The sequence below is a fragment of the Thunnus maccoyii genome, chromosome 7 (assembly GCF_910596095.1).
Source record: "Thunnus maccoyii chromosome 7, fThuMac1.1, whole genome shotgun sequence".
Lineage (NCBI taxonomy): Eukaryota > Metazoa > Chordata > Actinopteri > Scombriformes > Scombridae > Thunnus > Thunnus maccoyii.
Window position 1 is genome coordinate 12,041,368 of NC_056539.1, and position 17,152 is coordinate 12,058,519.

The following is a 17,152-nucleotide window of genomic DNA, read 5'->3' on the forward strand; positions in this document are numbered from 1 at the left end:
ATGTAAACCATCCAAAATAAGGAATTACAGCAATATGAATGCAGTTATAATAACCAGTTATAAGCCAGACTTCACATGTATTGCAAGTAAATGCCTGAGCTAGCAATTCCTCTTTTAAATATTTCATTAAATAATCCACTTTACATTAAACTCTTTATCTTAATATGTATTTAACATTATACATTATTTACTTTTTATTATAGTGCTACTCTGTACAGTCTATTTCTCTTTATGTGGTGTCTTGATGTTTTTTCTCCCCAAATTAAGGTCTAAGGATAGAGGATGTAATACATTGTATAGATTTTAAAAAATCAAATGATTTGTTGTATTTTGGTGTTCTAAAGAAGCTGCAGGTAAACAAGTAAAAGTAAAATTAACATACATAGCATTTGATGCCTTCAGTTGTATCATTCGAACATGTTTAGCTCAAATAAAATTTTGTGTATAGAAGAATCCCCTCTTGGTTCCTTGCATTGTCAACAGTGTTATTCTGCAAAACGGGTGAACTTTTGAACTGTGCTATGTTTGGCAGAGGAGCTCTTTGCTCCCAGAGGTTTGTTCTATCAGTGCTCTGGATGAGGTCGCTGAGGTGGTCAGAAATAAAGAGATGTGTTGCAGAGAAAAGGCAAAAGAGGAGGAGGGGCAGAGCAAGAGCAAGATGTTGGGAGGTCCAGGTCACATGGTGGGCCCCAGGACCTTGTGTTGGAGGTAGTGCACTTCCCCTGAGCTACATTTACCCTTTAGCTGCAGTCTGGCAACCAGGCTGAGTGGACAGAGGTAGGTGGGGGGAGCGCGGGGCACCGAGGGAATGAGAGAGAAAAGCGAGACGAGTGAGCTGGAGAGAGAAATGTAGCATTGAATCCTAATGTCAGATCAGAGCTGAGCTGAGCGGCGAGGAGATCTCTCCTGCCAGCAGCGTATGAACATGCATCTGTATCAAGGGTAAAATATTGTGATCTTTGATTATTCCCTCTTTCACCTTTCATTAATGTCATCCAGATAGAAGGCGAGGCAGCTTGACATACACACAGAAGAGCAGAGAGGATTTCATGGACAGACTGGTGAGATAGCACAAGATTTTGACAGTATGCTTTGTTTCCTCTGCGCTGTTACTTCTCTGCAGCTGTAGGTCATACTGAAATTGCGATTTCTGTAGTTCGTTTTCAGCTATTTGTGTTCTGTTTTTGGACGCATTAGATAAGACAGGAAGTAAACGATTTGCACTGATCATGTGCGATAAAGACAGAAAGAACATTAATAAGTGGGATACTAGCTGAATCACACATAAGTAGAATCATATGTAGAATATGTAGTAGAATCATATTATGATATGTGATGTAACGATGAGACAATGAGAGGTTAGAAACAACTGAAGGAGGGGAGAAGAGGAAGGTGAAGTGGGGTAGAGCTGGGCAATATGGTTGAAATCCTTATTGCATGATTAATATTGATATTTTCGAACATACATTAGATATATATCATGATATGCCAAATGTGTGAAAAACCGCAAGTTCCATTGTTATGTATTTCATGAGATAAAAGGTGTAAAACAAAAATTAATTCTTCTAGTCCTTAATTACAGCTTTCTCTGAATCATTGATTTAAACAACAAACATTTCTTGAGCTATAATGTAATCAAAAAAACAATTTTGCTGAAACTATAGATAAATAATGATAATGCATTACTGCCCAGCCCTACGTGGGGTGTGTGGAGCAAAATTATCATGGTGGGGTCTGCACTTTGTTTATTTTAATGGAATCAAACGGTACAAATAAAATCCTGTTTCACTGTCGTGCAGGGATCCCATTTCTCCAGATAAATAATTCATATTGTACATGCTGGGAGGCCAAGAATAGATTCCTAAAATAACAGGAGGGTAGAGGGATGGAGGAGGGGGGGGGGGGGTAAGAAAGAGGACGACAAGTATCCGAGAGGGCTGACATCCAGCGAGCTGAGGACTTCGGCATTCCTCAGTCCTTACTTGACCTGGAAGAAGGAGAATCTCTTGATACCATTGCCGTCCCAGCTATCATTACACCCACCATGGAGCCAGAAGATGCCATCCTCCTGTCTAACGCCCGATAGGTCCAGATTTAACATGTTCCTCCTGTCACTGGGTCCTGCCCCTGCTGTCAGATTGGTTTTGTTAAACTGAGCTGCCGCAGATTAAGAGACCCGATCAGATTAGGACACCAAATCGCCTTGCAAAAGTACCCCTCCCTCCAGCAGTTGGAGTAAGAGGGTCGCAGCAGTGTTTCAAGGTTTCACTTTAACATTCAGGAATCAATCCCTGTTTCCAATCCAGCATATTAGGTTGATGTGTGCCAGCAGTCCAGGCAGGCATCTGTCGAGGGCTGTACCTTTCCCTAAAGCACATTGTGCCTGCGCTGCTCCCCGATTCCCTGATAGCATTAATGCCAGGCAGATGTCCCTGAACTAGTCCAAAGATTTTTGTAATATTAGAGTTGTAGACTGGCCTTTTTTTCTTCACCCCAACCAAATTTCTTGAAATTCTCCTGTGGCTTTTAAGAGCAACACAATATTGACCCACAATATCTTTCACATCAACAGCCAAGCCATTCACTTCCCTAATGGTAGGAAAATCAATAGGTAACGAATGGGCTTATTTATATTTCAAGCAATGATGTGTCATGTTTTGGGTTTTGTGACAAGTTTATTGCTGTAGGGGGTTATTGAAGATGTGAGGACGAAGCTGTGCGATATAATAATAAAAAAAAAAAAATCATGTCTGTGGATCTCTATCAGCTGTTGTCATTCTACAGCAAATACTGCCTGTTCCAGATGGGGATCTCTGCCTTATCAAGACACTGCTCCACCTCTGTCATTAGTCTAAGTCCAACTTTGTATCTAATCTAGAATGAAAAGACAGTTCGGCCCCTCAGATCTCACCCAATGACTCCCTCCAGTATCAAAGTGCTCTTTGAAGTTCATGTTCTATAAAATTGGTTCAAGTGTCAGGTCAGAGTTCCCGCAGCCAACGGCACGTCACTCATTTGAAGCCTCATTCTTCTTTCGTCTTATTCTCAAATGCGACCTCAGCTGCCTTTGTATTCTTTAGCAGGAGCCTTCTTCATGTTTATTGCAAAGAGGCAATCATTATGGCCTGTGTTTGGACCTGGTCACAAGCCCCTAAGAACTGAAATGTCTGGTGATACACTTATTAACTTTTTTGCACAGAGACCTATTCGACAATCATCCTTGACAATGTCAGTCCGCCTGATAGACTCATCAATGAGACGAGGCCGGGGGAGAAGTCAACGGAGTAGGAAAAAAAGAATAAAGGAAAGAAAAGGCAAACAAAACACACATTAGGGGATAAAACTGATACAAATATCAGTGCAAGATCTGAGGGATCTACTGAGTCTAAAACAAAGGAGAAAACACAAACTCAAATAACGAGTTATCATGAACCACAGTAAAGCCAGGGCAGTCAAAGCATGACCACGTCAACACTTGTACTTCAGGCAGTAGCGCAGTAATAACGACTTAAGTCGGAAATACACACATACACACACACATATACATATGAATAATGTGAAAACACTCCTTCTTCCTTCATGCACCAAAGCTAAGGTTACCCCAATCATCTTTTCGGCTGCTGCAGCTTTACAGGACCAGAATGACTGCTTCTCTCTCCATTACCTCTGCACTCATTTGACTGGCAGATGGGTGGAAAGACGGTGGATGGAGAGTGGGCGGGCGGGTAATCATGGGACTGTGTGTCACAGTACGTGCGTGTTCGCAGCACTATTTGTCGTCTCAGCAGGTGAGATGAGAAAGGCAGGTGAGACGTGGCTGGTCCTAATTTAAAAGCCTCTTTACGGTGCCCACTGAACCAACGTTGGCATTCCCTAATGGTGCATCACAGGCGCGTCATCCCGTGCTATTCCTCTCCATCCCTGTGTCCTATGTCCTTGTCTGTTGTCATTGCTCTAATAGCTGCCACAGCTTAAGTCACAGACAGTACAGGCTTAACAATATGCTGCCAAACTCTTTGCAGATTCAATATTCCACTAAGTAGTGTAGTTTTTACATGTAGGAGTACTAATCTCAGTAATTAATCCACTGCTTCCATATCTGTGCTTGAATCATGTGGTTGGAGCTGGTGTCCTTTCCAGTCCAACGGTAGCATGATGCAGGGATTTGAGTGAATGGCGTGGACTGACAGTGAGAGAGACAGAGGGTGATATGAGAGGCTAATGGAGTTAATATGCTGAGATGGAGAGATAAAGGAAAGGAGAGGTTAGATTTGAGGGACAGACATTGAAAGATAGCTGAGTTACAGGTACAGGATCTGAATACAGATCTAATTTTGCAGCTGAATGTTTTCTCTATAACTTTGTTCTCTCTACTTTCTGCTGCTGCAACTGGTTCATACCTGCAGAAGGTAAATGCACTCCAAAATCTATTACTGTCATCATGCATACACCTAATGTGTAAAATTTTGATTTTATATAAAAAAAAGCATAAAAGCTGGCATTTTCATATATCTGGAGATATAGTTATGTTCAATTTTTCCACACTGAAGTGCTCCACCAACAGAGTGAAATTGCAGTTTGCTGTGTTGTGTAGACAAAAATAAAGAGTGCATTGCTTATATCTTGAATCCTCTTTTGTACTGATTGGAGAGGCATTTTCTTTCTGTCCATATACTAGGGTGGAAAAAGCCCATGTTTTCATCTTTCCTGTCTCTTTCTTTGTCATCATTTACTCGACCCGCCATTCTTTCTCTCGTGCTCTCTCATTTTGTATGTCATTCATGTTCTTTTCATGTCCCCACTCATGAAAGATTCAAGGTCATTTTCATATTATAGCGGTCATGGGGAAAAAAAAACGACAACAATCATGAAAAAGCCACACATTCTTTTTCATATTAAACACACTGAAAGAAAATATGAATCTGTAAACATTTTCAGATCTTATGAATACGGTAAAGCTATTAATTTGAGTGACAAACAGCCATTAGCTCTCTATAACTGCTGGAAAGGACAGTATGGCTTCTGCTCATGAGAACACATCTTTTCATGGGAGTCTATATAGTGCAAAAGTTGGTGTGCATTGAAATGGGCCAATGTTTGTGCAAGAACAACAAAGATTTTTGTTTCTCTCTTGTCAGTTTTTGTGTATGCCAAAGCTCCTAATAGTCTTTGGCCTCACTCAGTGAGAAAACACAGCATTTTCATTCCACATGGAGTACAGGAAGCAAAGGTCTCCCAAAATTAGAGCAGAAAATTCAGCGCTCAACTGTGAACAGATGAGAGCAAAATCTAAAATCTATTATTGGCCTTAAAAATGATAAAAAAAACATTCAAAAAACATCTCATTATGATTCTATTATGTTATGTATGTAGTATTCTATATATACAGACTTCAGAAGCCAAGTACCGCACATCACGACACTTATCTAACTCAGTCTAACTCAAACCAAAGTGGGGAGTGGAGTATGTATCTGTTATGTATGTGTAATCTTTATGTGTGTGCCTGTGTGTGTGTCTCCAGCCTGCTTTAATCTCCTCCCATCTGCTGGTGGACCTCCTCTCCCTGTTCTGAGGCCTGCCTTGCCCTGCCCGATCTGCCGAGCCTGACCTCACGATGTGTGAGTGAGTGTGTGTGTGAGTGTGTGTGTGTGTGTGTGTGTGTGTGTGTGGACTGCTTGATGAGCCTGCTTCCTTATGAAGTGGTGTCATTAAAGCAGAGAGAAGGAGCAAACGGGTGATTGCAGTGATTTGGCAGAGGTTGCACAGACTCTGTCCTCCAATCAGAGCCCTCGCCTGGCCTCCTCCAGCTCCACTGCAATCACAGAGCACCAAGTCCACAGAGGACACACACACACCCACACACACACACACACACCCACACACCAGTTTATCAGCCTCAGGTATGAGCTTGTCAAAGCCATTATCTGTTTATACTGTGGGTACATATATCAGAAGATTTATATCAGCAGGCTGCAGTCAACACCTAATACTGTAGCAATGTAAATATATTTTTTCAATTAAAATTAACTGACATCACGAGATGATCTTAAATATTAAAATACTTACCATATATTAAAAATACTTCAGATCATAATATAGAGACTAAATTAAATGCAAAGGTTCCTAAAGTAGGCAAGCATTAAAAAGGTCACCTTTTTTATGTATCTACATACCACTGTTTACATTCTAGGTAGGTTAGCAAGCCTTTGCCAATCTAGCATGCACTGTGAATAGAAGGTACTGTGAAGTGTGTAATGGCACTGTGAGATTACTGTTTGCAATTCCTACAGTATTCAAAAAGCCCTAACAGGTAGATGCCCATGAAATGAACAGAGAAATGTAACAGACGCAGTTAAAACTAAACTAAACTAACATTTTATTCATTTTTAATTAACATAATGTCATCCTGTTAATTTAGACAGCCTAAACCCTTTAATATGTACTGTACAGTATGTTGTCTAGTTAGAAAAAGTACATTTAAGCAAACATAGCACTAATAATGCACAATATTGTTGCATCTAAAAAAAGCTTTCTTGACTGAAATTTAAAGTTAAGTAGAGGTTTTGTCACAGTATCAATATCATGAGGAGATGTAGGATTATCTATACTGTGTATCAGAGTGCTTTGTTTGCATGGTACAGAACTTAGGATTCCTTATTGTCACAGCAATTTGGACAACTACTGTACACCATTTACATGCTTTGATATGTTCAAAGGGTACAGGGAAAAGAAGCAAGAGGGGGACAAAGAGAGAGAGAGAAGGGGGGGGAGTGAGATAAAGAGAGAGAGAGAGAATGAATTATAAAGTGTAGAGAATTGAGCACTAAATTGATCTGCAGTCTGTCTGTCCCCAAAGAGGTTGAGGTGCTGTAATGAGAATGGCAGACCAGATGCATACAGGGGCCGTCTCTTCCCCATCTCCATCGCTCTCTGAAAGAAGACAAGTTTGTTTCTCAAGGTGATTGTTGCGGTGATAAGGGAGAGGGTGTTATTAAGGGTGACAGCGGAGGGGCTGAGAGGCAGTGGCTGACTGGATAACCTTGTCCCCATCCCCGCCTCGCTTCCTTCTGCATGAGCATCTCCACCACTGGCCTGCCCTGCCTGCTTGCTCGTCTGAACACAATCTGCTGGCTGGAATTACCTCCCGGCCCCAGGAAAACTAAACATGATTTCTGACCTTTCCTTTCTGTGTTCAACAGTAACCTTTGCTGATCCGCCTACGCTACGAGACCATCGCAACGAGCAAGGGACGGGGTGAAAAGGATGTGTGTGTTTTTAAAAAAGGGGAATGAGGATGAATGTGTATTTAGCTGTATTTATGTAGGTATACATATTCACAAGCAGGCACTGGCGGAAAAGGCAATAACTGCAACATTTGTACAATATCATGAAATCAAATACAGCAACCCTGCAATAATGCTACCTCTGCAAAGCTCAAAATGTCACATTTTTGATGTCACCTTTCATATTTTTTCAGTTTGTGATGTTATACGTGTTTTGTCTTAAGGTGTTCCTGTTGTTTGTTCTACATCCTGTAAGTATCCGCTGCTTATATCTATGTATGTGTTGACTGAGTGTACCACAAAAATTGCAGTAATATAGTATTTGCTTGGGAAAAACAGTATGAGACACTGTGATTTCAGAAATACTGCATCTTTCAACTAGCTAAATCCATTACATCATCACTCTGCTTTCTCTTGTTGTTCTTTGACATATCAGCAAGTTTTATACAAGGTATTATCATTAGTAGTTTGTTAGATAAGGCTAATTGATCTCTACCTACCCAGTGTATTTGCGAATTGTTGTGATCTACTTCTTCCACTGACTCTGCATAACTCCTACAGCGCTCAGCACAATCTGACCCTCAGGAGCAAAGCACATCCCTATAGAAACAATGTCATCATCTCTTTCTCTCTGTGTGTTTGTCTGTTGTCCTCCCGCTTTCTTTCCTCCACGTCTATCTTCCATAAACCTGATTCACCCGGTCTCCCCTTCAAAACAAATCAGTTTGTGCTGATGTGATGGTAAATTTAAGAGCTTACAGGCAGAGTGACCTGAACATCCCAGGCCGGCTTGGTGGAGTTAGAGGACTGAACTCTTGGCTAGCAGAGGCCTGTGTATCAGTATTGTTTGTGTAAGAGTACCAGAGGGGATTTGGACAAGGAGTGCAAGCTCTGAATGTGTGACCCATGGCTGGCCTTACCATTGGATTAGCTCACCCTGATCCCCACAACCTCTGAACATGCTCCTCACTATTTCAAGATCTATCCATTTATGCCCAGCCAGTGATCAGTAATCTATAGATCCACACTTTCCACACGTTTCTGTTTATTTTGCAGTTGTTCTCTCTTTCTCTCTCTCTCTCTCTCTCTCTCTCTCCACCTTCGGTGTCTCAGAACAAATTCCCTTCTTCCACCTCTCTACTCTCACCATCCATCTTTCCTCCCCTCATTCCTCTCCCTCTAACTACCTGTCTCTCCTTCAATCCTCCTCTCTTTTCTAAAGGGGATCAGTGGAGCTTAGAGGTCTTCCTGCTTGCTTTATTACAGAGCTGCTCTGACATGGGGAGCTCGTCTCTCTAGTAAGGAAAGGAGAACACCACTGATGTTTAATACATGGACCACTCTGTTGTCTTTTACGCCAGATAAATTCATCATCAAAAACTGAGCGCAGAACAGCAACCGAGCATGTAGCCCTGCTCTCTCAATCTAGATTCCCAATCTTTCTTTTTTTTTTTTTTTGTGCTCACTCTACATTTAACTTATTGCCTCTCGCTCCGCTTCTCTCTCTCCCTCTCTCTCTCTGTTTGTTCCGTCACATCTCAGTGAACTGGAGCAAACCTTTTCATTGTCCTTCAGTTGGAGTAAACACACAAACACAATGCAACACTGCTGCTTGGCCCGCAATACGAAACACAGCACATGAAAAGAAAATTGACCCATTCCATTCAGCATATGTGTACAATGTCTGTGTGTGTGTAAATATGTTACCTATACTGGACATGTCCCTGTGTGTGCACATGTGTTCCTATTATCATGTACATCCAGCTTCCCACTGTGCATGCGTGTGTTTTGCATGAGAGAGAGAGAGCATGTGTGTGTGTCAGAGCCGTATGGGTATGTATGTGTTTGCCTGTTTGTCCTCTCTGTGTGGGTGTGTGCGTGGGCGGCAGGCCTGTCTTGATAACACCAGAGCCTGTTTCTAATCCAGGCCTCCTCAGTGGGCTGTAGCTCTAGCTGTGCCAGGCAGGCCTGCTGCAACACCAACAGAGCCACAGCTGACAGTTAGCCTGCTCCTCGCTCCGCTTTCTGGACAATCCCTGAGCTCGGAACTTCAACAATGGATTATGTTGGGAAATGAGGAGAGCGAAGATGCAAAAAACAAACAAAAACAACACTGAGACCTGAGTGCGGAATGTCTCCTTTAAGATGGCCTCAAACATGAGACAGAATAAAAGAAAATCAAATAAAATCACAGCCTGCAAAAAAGGAAACTAAAAAAGGGTGGATAGTAATGGTGGAATGCAAACAGGGGTGCTGCTGGTAAAGGGTTTAGAGGGAAACCAAAGTGGTTAAAGCTGATTTATCCTGTCTAAGGACGCCAAGCCTCGAAGGAGGCACTGAACAGCCCTTCAAAAATGAAATATCAGCAGCAGTCAGTGCCAGTCATCAGTGCCATGTGTGATGGAAAATCAATCTATTTCATATCAGAGACCTGGGAGGAGAAAACGAGAGAGACAGGTCCCTGCTGCCTCCTCGCTGCACCTCTTTAAACGTCTCCCCAACAGAAACACCCCAGAATGGTCTGCGTCATCAATGACGGAGACATTTGCGGTGCTGGTGGCTCAATGTGAAACGGCTGCTGTTCTGCTAGATTAGGTAGGTGATTGGTCATTAATATTCATTTCACAGTGTGTCTTTGTTAGGCGGCAGCAGGGGCTGACGGGGTGTTTGGATGGATTTACTCTACCGTATATTTCCCTTTAATTTCTATAAGAGGGGTGGTTTACCCATACGGCCTCAGTGAAGCTAGTGGCTTTTTACTAGTTTGTTCTTAGTATCATATCAAGTGAAAGCTATGAGGATATCAGGAAACTGCTCAGTTTTGATCAAATGTCCAAGTGTCATAAAATATTTAGAGGAATTTGTTCGAAGAACATGTTTTACTTCTGTCCTAAGTAAGCATGGTTGGCCTTGTTTGATGACTGGAGGCAGGCAGTTTCAATTTTTACTGCAACAGTACCCAGAGAAAGTACACTGTTCTAGCCTGGGGCTGTCTGATCTTAATAACAGCAGAGAGTTGCTCCTGGAGGAGCTGAGGTCCAGTAGGTATAAACCACAGTAACAGGTCTGTCCCGGACGGACAGCAACCTGGAGCAGGTGAACTGAACTGTCCTCCCTATAATGAGATTAAGGGACTAATTAGTATGACTGTGTGTTGTAGTGTGACTGTGTGCACTGAGGAATATATGCCCCCTATCGGACTAGCAGTGTGGCCCCTGAGAGAGCAGACCAGACTGGGTCTGTCCCTGGTGTTCCTCCCTCCATTGCGCTGAAAGGCTTAGTAATATTTTTTGCATCCATTCTTCCAGCCCCTGTATACCATGCTGAGTTATAGTCTTGAAGTAACAATGGCAGACAAATAAGGATCAAGATAACAAAATATGGATTTTGGCAGTTTTTTCAGTGTGAAATAAATGCAGCAATGATTATAGTCCCTAGAAATTTCAGACAGCACAATGAAATCCTTTTCAATCTTTTACAGCAAATAAGAAGCTAAGGCTTGTAAAAGTAGGCCATGGAGGAGAATCAGCAGCACAGTCCATCAGCTAACAGTAGCAAGAACTGCTAAATACAGAGCCCGATTTTGAGAAAATCAAAGATAATCACAGGAAGAATTCAGGCCAGCAAATTGGAAGCAGGATGAGACATTAGAGAGATTTAAAAAATGAAGATCAGATCCATCCTCCTTCCCCCACTCCCTGTCTCCCCTTTTGGTTTCCTAACCCGTTAAAGTCACGCTAGTGTTTGATTGCCCCTGCGGCGCCACTCTGACCTGTTCATTTAAGATGATGTGCAACTCTCAGGTCTGTTCCAGCACTCATTTGTTCCTCAGTGGGGTCCCCACTGCTAGCCAATAAGAGGACCCCATACTGACCAAAGTGCCCTGGGAGCTCTAAAACTGGCCACTCACAACCAAGTAAAGAGGCAGCTGAGTGTCATTGTTAATGTGGACACACAGCTCCACAATGACAAAATCGATGGAGCTATAGGGGACATCAATCTTGACAGAACAAGACCCTTTTGCTTGTCTCACCGCCACTCCTCTTATACTCTGAGTGAATGGTTGAGAAAGAAAGAAAGAAAGACAGAAAGAAAGAAAGAAAGAAAGAAAGAAAGAAAGAAAGAAAGAAAGAAAGAAAGAAAGAAAGAAAGAAAAAGAAAGAAAGAAACATGGAGGACTGATGGTGATCTTAATTGGCCTTTCCTCCATCCATCTAAAGGGGTTATGCTGTCCTTTGAAGATTGTGTGCATTTGACAGGCAGCCAAGTGGCCAGCCATCCTAATTCACCCAAAACAGGCAGAGGTTTTTAGGTAAAGCCTCAGAAGTGCAGCACGGCAGCTGTATGCAGTTGGCATCGTTTGTGCATTTTCTCTCCCTGCCTCTTTTTCACTTCCAAATCTCCTTCCCCTTCCACAAGGATGACAGCGTTCCTCCTTTAAATAACAAAAAGGCGCTTGCTTTGTTAGAGGGTGACACATGAGATGCACACCAAAAAATAACAGCAAGGTTCATTGTCTCTGCCGCTGACTTGAAGGATGCCTCCTCATCCCATTAACATATATGCAGATAGGCAGTGAGTAAATGAAAGCCTCCAAAAACGGGAGAGATCAAAGACGACAGAATTAAGGCCAAGTAATGAGGATCTTGGCAAGAACCCTGCAAATTTATTGATTGTTTGGCAAGCTGTACGTGCTCCTGCTCCATTTTTCCGTCCCTCTATACCATTTACTCTCTCTCGTGCTTCAGATGCACACAAACCAAGCAGTGTGGGCTTTAACTGGGCCTTTGCGTGGCTGTGGCTCAAGTACTGAGCTTAATCACAATTTAATTTACAGCGCAATGATAATGTACTTGGCATAGGGAACAAGAAAAGAGAGATGGGCAGCAGGAAACCCCATCAGAGCCCTCCAATAACAGACTCTTTAATCAATTACAACCAGTGCAAGGGCACACTCAGGATGAGACTAGCAGATCTGAGCCAGAAACAACTAAAAAAGCTATAATATGTATGAGGTGAGATTCTAGACATTTCCACAAAAACTAAAAGTTAAGTTACAAACTGCCACAAGCTGCAAGACAGACAGTCAAACCAAGATGACATCTAATCTTAAATATACATTTAAATGCAGTCTTCAATATTTGTTCAACTCTGTTTATAATGATAAAATTGTTACCATTAAGTATGTAAGCGCAGTTACATAAGAGTAAAACAGAAATGAGATAAGATTAAAAAAAAAAAAAGTGTTGGGTGGAAAAATATTGCATTGAGAGCAGTGAAACAGATGAGATCAGAGGGAAAGAATGAAAATAATTAGCCTAGATAAGGCAGATGAAAAGGGGACATGAATAAATGATGAAGAAAAGAAGACAACTACCTCCACGACTCTCGCTGTCAGCTGGTTTCACCTGGATGGGGCGAGTCATCTGGAGGAGAGAGAAGAAAGAGCAACAGAGAGGTTAGTACTGGTGGCTCGGGCTGTCGCGGCTACAACAAGAGGCCACAAACCAGAGGTGTCAAGGTCCTCTCTCCCATACTAATAGCTGCTCTAAAATACTGATCAAAGTGCCTTGGCTGGAAAGGAAACCAAAACCCCATCATGCAGCTAAGTTCACTTGACCCTATAGTGTTTCTGCTGCCTGTTATTCAGTGTAAACAAAACAACCTCGGCTCTCGTTCACACATAAAGTAAGATTTGTGTGTGTGTGTGTGTGTGTGTGTGTGTGTATCTCTATGTCCGCGGCAGGTGCACGGAGAGGTTGCAAGGCTGCATATGTGTGTCTTAGCGAGAGGGGCCGAGGCAGTCCTAATAAAAGTGAATCCAGCCACAGGAGGAGAGAGAATCAATGCAGGCCTATTGATCCAGGCCCTTGGGTGGTGGAGAGTGTCTGGCTGGGAAGGATTCTCTGGTTAGGAGGCTCACTCTAATCCACTGGACCCTGATAAGAATGGCATTGCCTGGATTAGATGCCTCTGTCATCACAGTCTTTGTGTCACGCTTTCCTCCTTTCCCAATTTTACCTCCCTCTTTTTTTCATTATTGTTGTTCAAGCTGAACAATTTTACCAGACTTGGGCCCGATTTGTTTGGAGGAAAAGTTTGAAAGATGTAGCCGTGATTTACAATACGGTTGTTAAAGCTGCAGCCTTGTTGTTTTTTTTTTAATTGAACATATGCCTCCTAGTCACATATTAGCACACATTCTGAAAATACACCCACCCACATGCATACAATATGCATGTGTATGCATATATGTACCCTAGCAGAGAATAAAGCTTACAAAATAATTTATGCTTACAGATCTGATGCCCCTGCCTCTCCTCTTCTGATTTAGTCAAAAACATAGATTTACAATAAAACCCACACACATTTTAGTCAAATTGAGGCCAAAACTGACACAAATTTATAACAACATTACTGAAACATAAAAGCAACCACTTACCACCCTCAGCCATTTACAGCAAACCATTTGTCGCTGCTATTTAAAAGTCTTTTTATTGCTTGAAACTATTTCCCATCACCGAGCATCCCAGTCAAATCGCTGAAAACCGTCCATCACTGATATTTTTACTTATGTATATTTTGTTCCATTGCCCTGTCATGTATCTTTTTTTTTCTGTTCAATTCCAGAGCAGGGCTGAAAAGGTCAGATTTAAAGACAGGGCAGTCCAATAAAAGCATGACATGTTCAAGGAGAAACACCATAATGGGATTTTAAAATGTCTTAATAACATGCTGATATATGGGGGAGAGGCCCAGGCCCGATTCATTAAGTGCTAAACGTATCCATTTTCACCTTGAGGAACTGAGTAACCTTCCCTCACTGAAATTATTCCATAAATTTACCCATCGTAAATAATAACTAGCACTGGCTAAGTCTTTGTAGGAAAACAGGGAGGATGTTATGCTTGTGAAGGTTGAGGTTTTAGCTCCTTGTTTCTTGGCTCACTCCCCATCCTTCTCCCTCTCCATCTACAAGTGCTTTTTTTCCCCCTCTTGTACAACAGCAGCGCAGTAACTATAGTATGCTAATGCCAAGCCACAGGGCACACAGCTCCACAGCATGTACGGATAGATTACAGAATCAACCGCGACAGTATCGCACACGTGTTCAAAGCAACCTCTGAGACAGAAACACCTCCGAATGGGGGAAAAAACATCTGCAAGACAAATTCGCAGATAACTTTACAACCCTCTGCTTCTTCACACAACGACGCAGGAAATCTTTGAATGTGCCTTTGACATGTCAAACGGACAAAAGATGCCTCTATCCTGCCAGTTGATTTTTGTTCAAATGGATGATGGAGGAGGCCAAATCCGCCGCTGTGACTTCTCTACCATGCTATGATCTCAGCCGTCTCTATAGGGTTCCTGTGTGTAGGAGGCAGCTCTCTCTAAAGCTAGTTACTGTTCAGCCTCCAACATGCCAGCTTAATGGTCTATTTATTTGCCCAAGAGCAATGCATTATGGTCCTGAACAGTCACTACTGATGGTCTCAGTTTGTTCCATTTCCATTAAACACATCTGAGGAAATCGTGTAATTCTGGCAGAAATTAAGTGCACTTTGCAAAGCACATTTGTACTTTATGCATTCTTACACATGCATAGGCATGATAACTACTAAGTAAAATGTATTAAGTGCTGCAGTTTCCTAGGAGACCATTCATTAACTCCAGATATGTATTTTCACTCGGTCCTTTGTGGGTTGGAGTTAGGAGCTTCTCAACACACCCACAACTGAGCGAAATAGTTGCTGCTGTGTTCTTTACAAATGACAACATGTTTTAACTGATGTTTTTCATTTCTCTATTCATTATGGCAAGGGAGTGGTTAGGTGAGGCTGTTGGGAACCAGGAGAGGAAACAGGAAGAGATTGTGGTAAAAGACAAGAGATGGATAGAGAGAAAATACATGTGAGAGAGAGAAAGACTTGCCTGCAACTCTTAGATAAGATTGCTTCACTGTTGAGTGGCGTTTCTACTGCTCTGACCCCACCCTCCTGCCTTTCACGTTCAAACACACGGTGAAAAAGAGCAGCACAACTTCACTATTGGTTGATTGATATACAGGGTGTATATCAATCAACCACCTGCCTCCTTTTGGCACCCCTGCTGAAATTCACTGTTTGCTTTTTGTGTGACATCAATTGTAAGTGATGGCAAAGTGATAAAAGCGTGTTTTAAACTTAAACACGTATATTGCCGGGAAAACTTTTATTCTACAAAATTAAGTTGGTCCTGATGTTCTGTTTCCTTATCTACCGAGAGACGTGTATGTGACTCAGGTATCTGGATTTATCCAATAACGTTTAACAAACCAGCCATGACATTCCTAGCATTAATATAACAAAAAAAGCATTTTCAAAATATGAATGCTAGAGATGTTCCAAATCCAAATGTGATATTCAGTGAAGTGCAAATAATTTGTCTCCTGCAAATATTTGTTCTCTCTGAATTTGTTCATTTGTATTCAGGAGCCCACAAGGAAAACATAGTTTTAGTCCACTGAAAAACACTTTTGTCTTGATTTTCTGTTAGACACTGTTTAGAATGTACATATATACAGACCGGTGACAAATTAGAGGAAAAACCAACATAAAGTGTCTTAGTAAGGTGTTGGGCCACCACGTGCCACCAGAACAGCTTCAATGCACCTTGACATCGATTCTACAAGTCTCTGAACTCTACTGGAAAGCGCTGTCTAACAGTCCAAAATCTTAAACATGTAAACTGCAAATCTGTAAACATATTATAAAAAAATATTAATACTGTTAGTAAAAAGAGACGATGAATAGAAATATGAAGGTGCAAATAGTTAATGCAAGGAAGTGTTAGTGGAAAGTGAATGTGGGAATGTGAGGTCTGCAAGTCAAAAAACTCAATTTGAGTCAATTTCAGTCTCTGCTGATTTATGGTGCTTTTACATGCTGGAGAGAAGTTGTGAAATACTGTATTCAGTGTTGAGGAAACTCAATAAACAGACATGAATGTGGGACCTTTGTGAGGTCATCTGAGTGAAACATTCACAAACATAGTATTTTATATCAGGTTATTTTGTATCTCAAAGGTCATAACCAGGTTGAAGTAAATGTGAACTGAATGTTTTTGACTCTAACAAGCTTCTCTGATGACTCACAACAGCACAATCTTCAGTTTTCTTGCATTCTTTGTTGAGTTGGGAGTTTTTGTTTTCCAGTACAAGCTCTAGGCTCTCTCTCTCTTTCTCAAACCACAATCTGTGCTGCGCTAAGGGCTTTTGACAAATCTATAGTTCCATATGCTTTCATTGAGCCACCTCATTTGCACAGTTAAGCATCCAGTGAGTTGAATTAAAGCTCCGAGCACTAGTATGCTGCTGTTTTATATGGAGGGTGAGATAGTAACCCTCAGGCCCACAGTACATAATGTAGTGTGCAATAGGCCTAGAATATACACACATCGCCTGTCGGTTTGTCTTTGTTTTTGTCAGCCAGTCTTTAAGACTGATGGTCTGCTATTCTTTAGCTGAAATTGGCTACAAATTGATATGTCTATGGCCTACCATACAATACAAGACTTTGAAAAGACACCCTCTCACATCTAAAGACAATGTGTCATGAGTTATTGAGTTTTTAGTCACAGACTATAAGATTTTGCAAAGACTGGGGTTCTTGCAGGGTCACTATTTGCAAGACTAGATTCCTTTTGAGATTATTTCTCATCCTGGTTGAAATTTACAAGAAGAAAAACTGTTGAATAATGGAGCAGAAACAGAAGCAGCTTTTGGCCACAGCTGCCCTTGTGTGTGCAGTGGTTTGTTCTGAAAAACCAGCCATCTGCAGCAATTTCTGTCCACTTTTTTTCCCTCTTCACTCTATCGTGGTACAAAT

At 41.7% G+C, this 17,152-nt stretch overlaps 1 protein-coding gene across 11 annotated transcripts in view; it reads right to left on the reverse strand.

Moving 5' to 3' along the window:
* Nucleotides 1-17,152, reverse strand: part of celf5a (cugbp, Elav-like family member 5a) — a 192,057-nt gene that overhangs the window by 68,380 nt on the left and 106,525 nt on the right. For all 11 annotated transcript variants that reach the window (XM_042415895.1, XM_042415896.1, XM_042415893.1 and 8 more), the window contains one exon: nt 12,661-12,709. In XM_042415895.1, the coding sequence (XP_042271829.1) occupies nt 12,661-12,709 (49 nt within the window). The remainder of the gene's footprint in view (nt 1-12,660; nt 12,710-17,152) is intronic.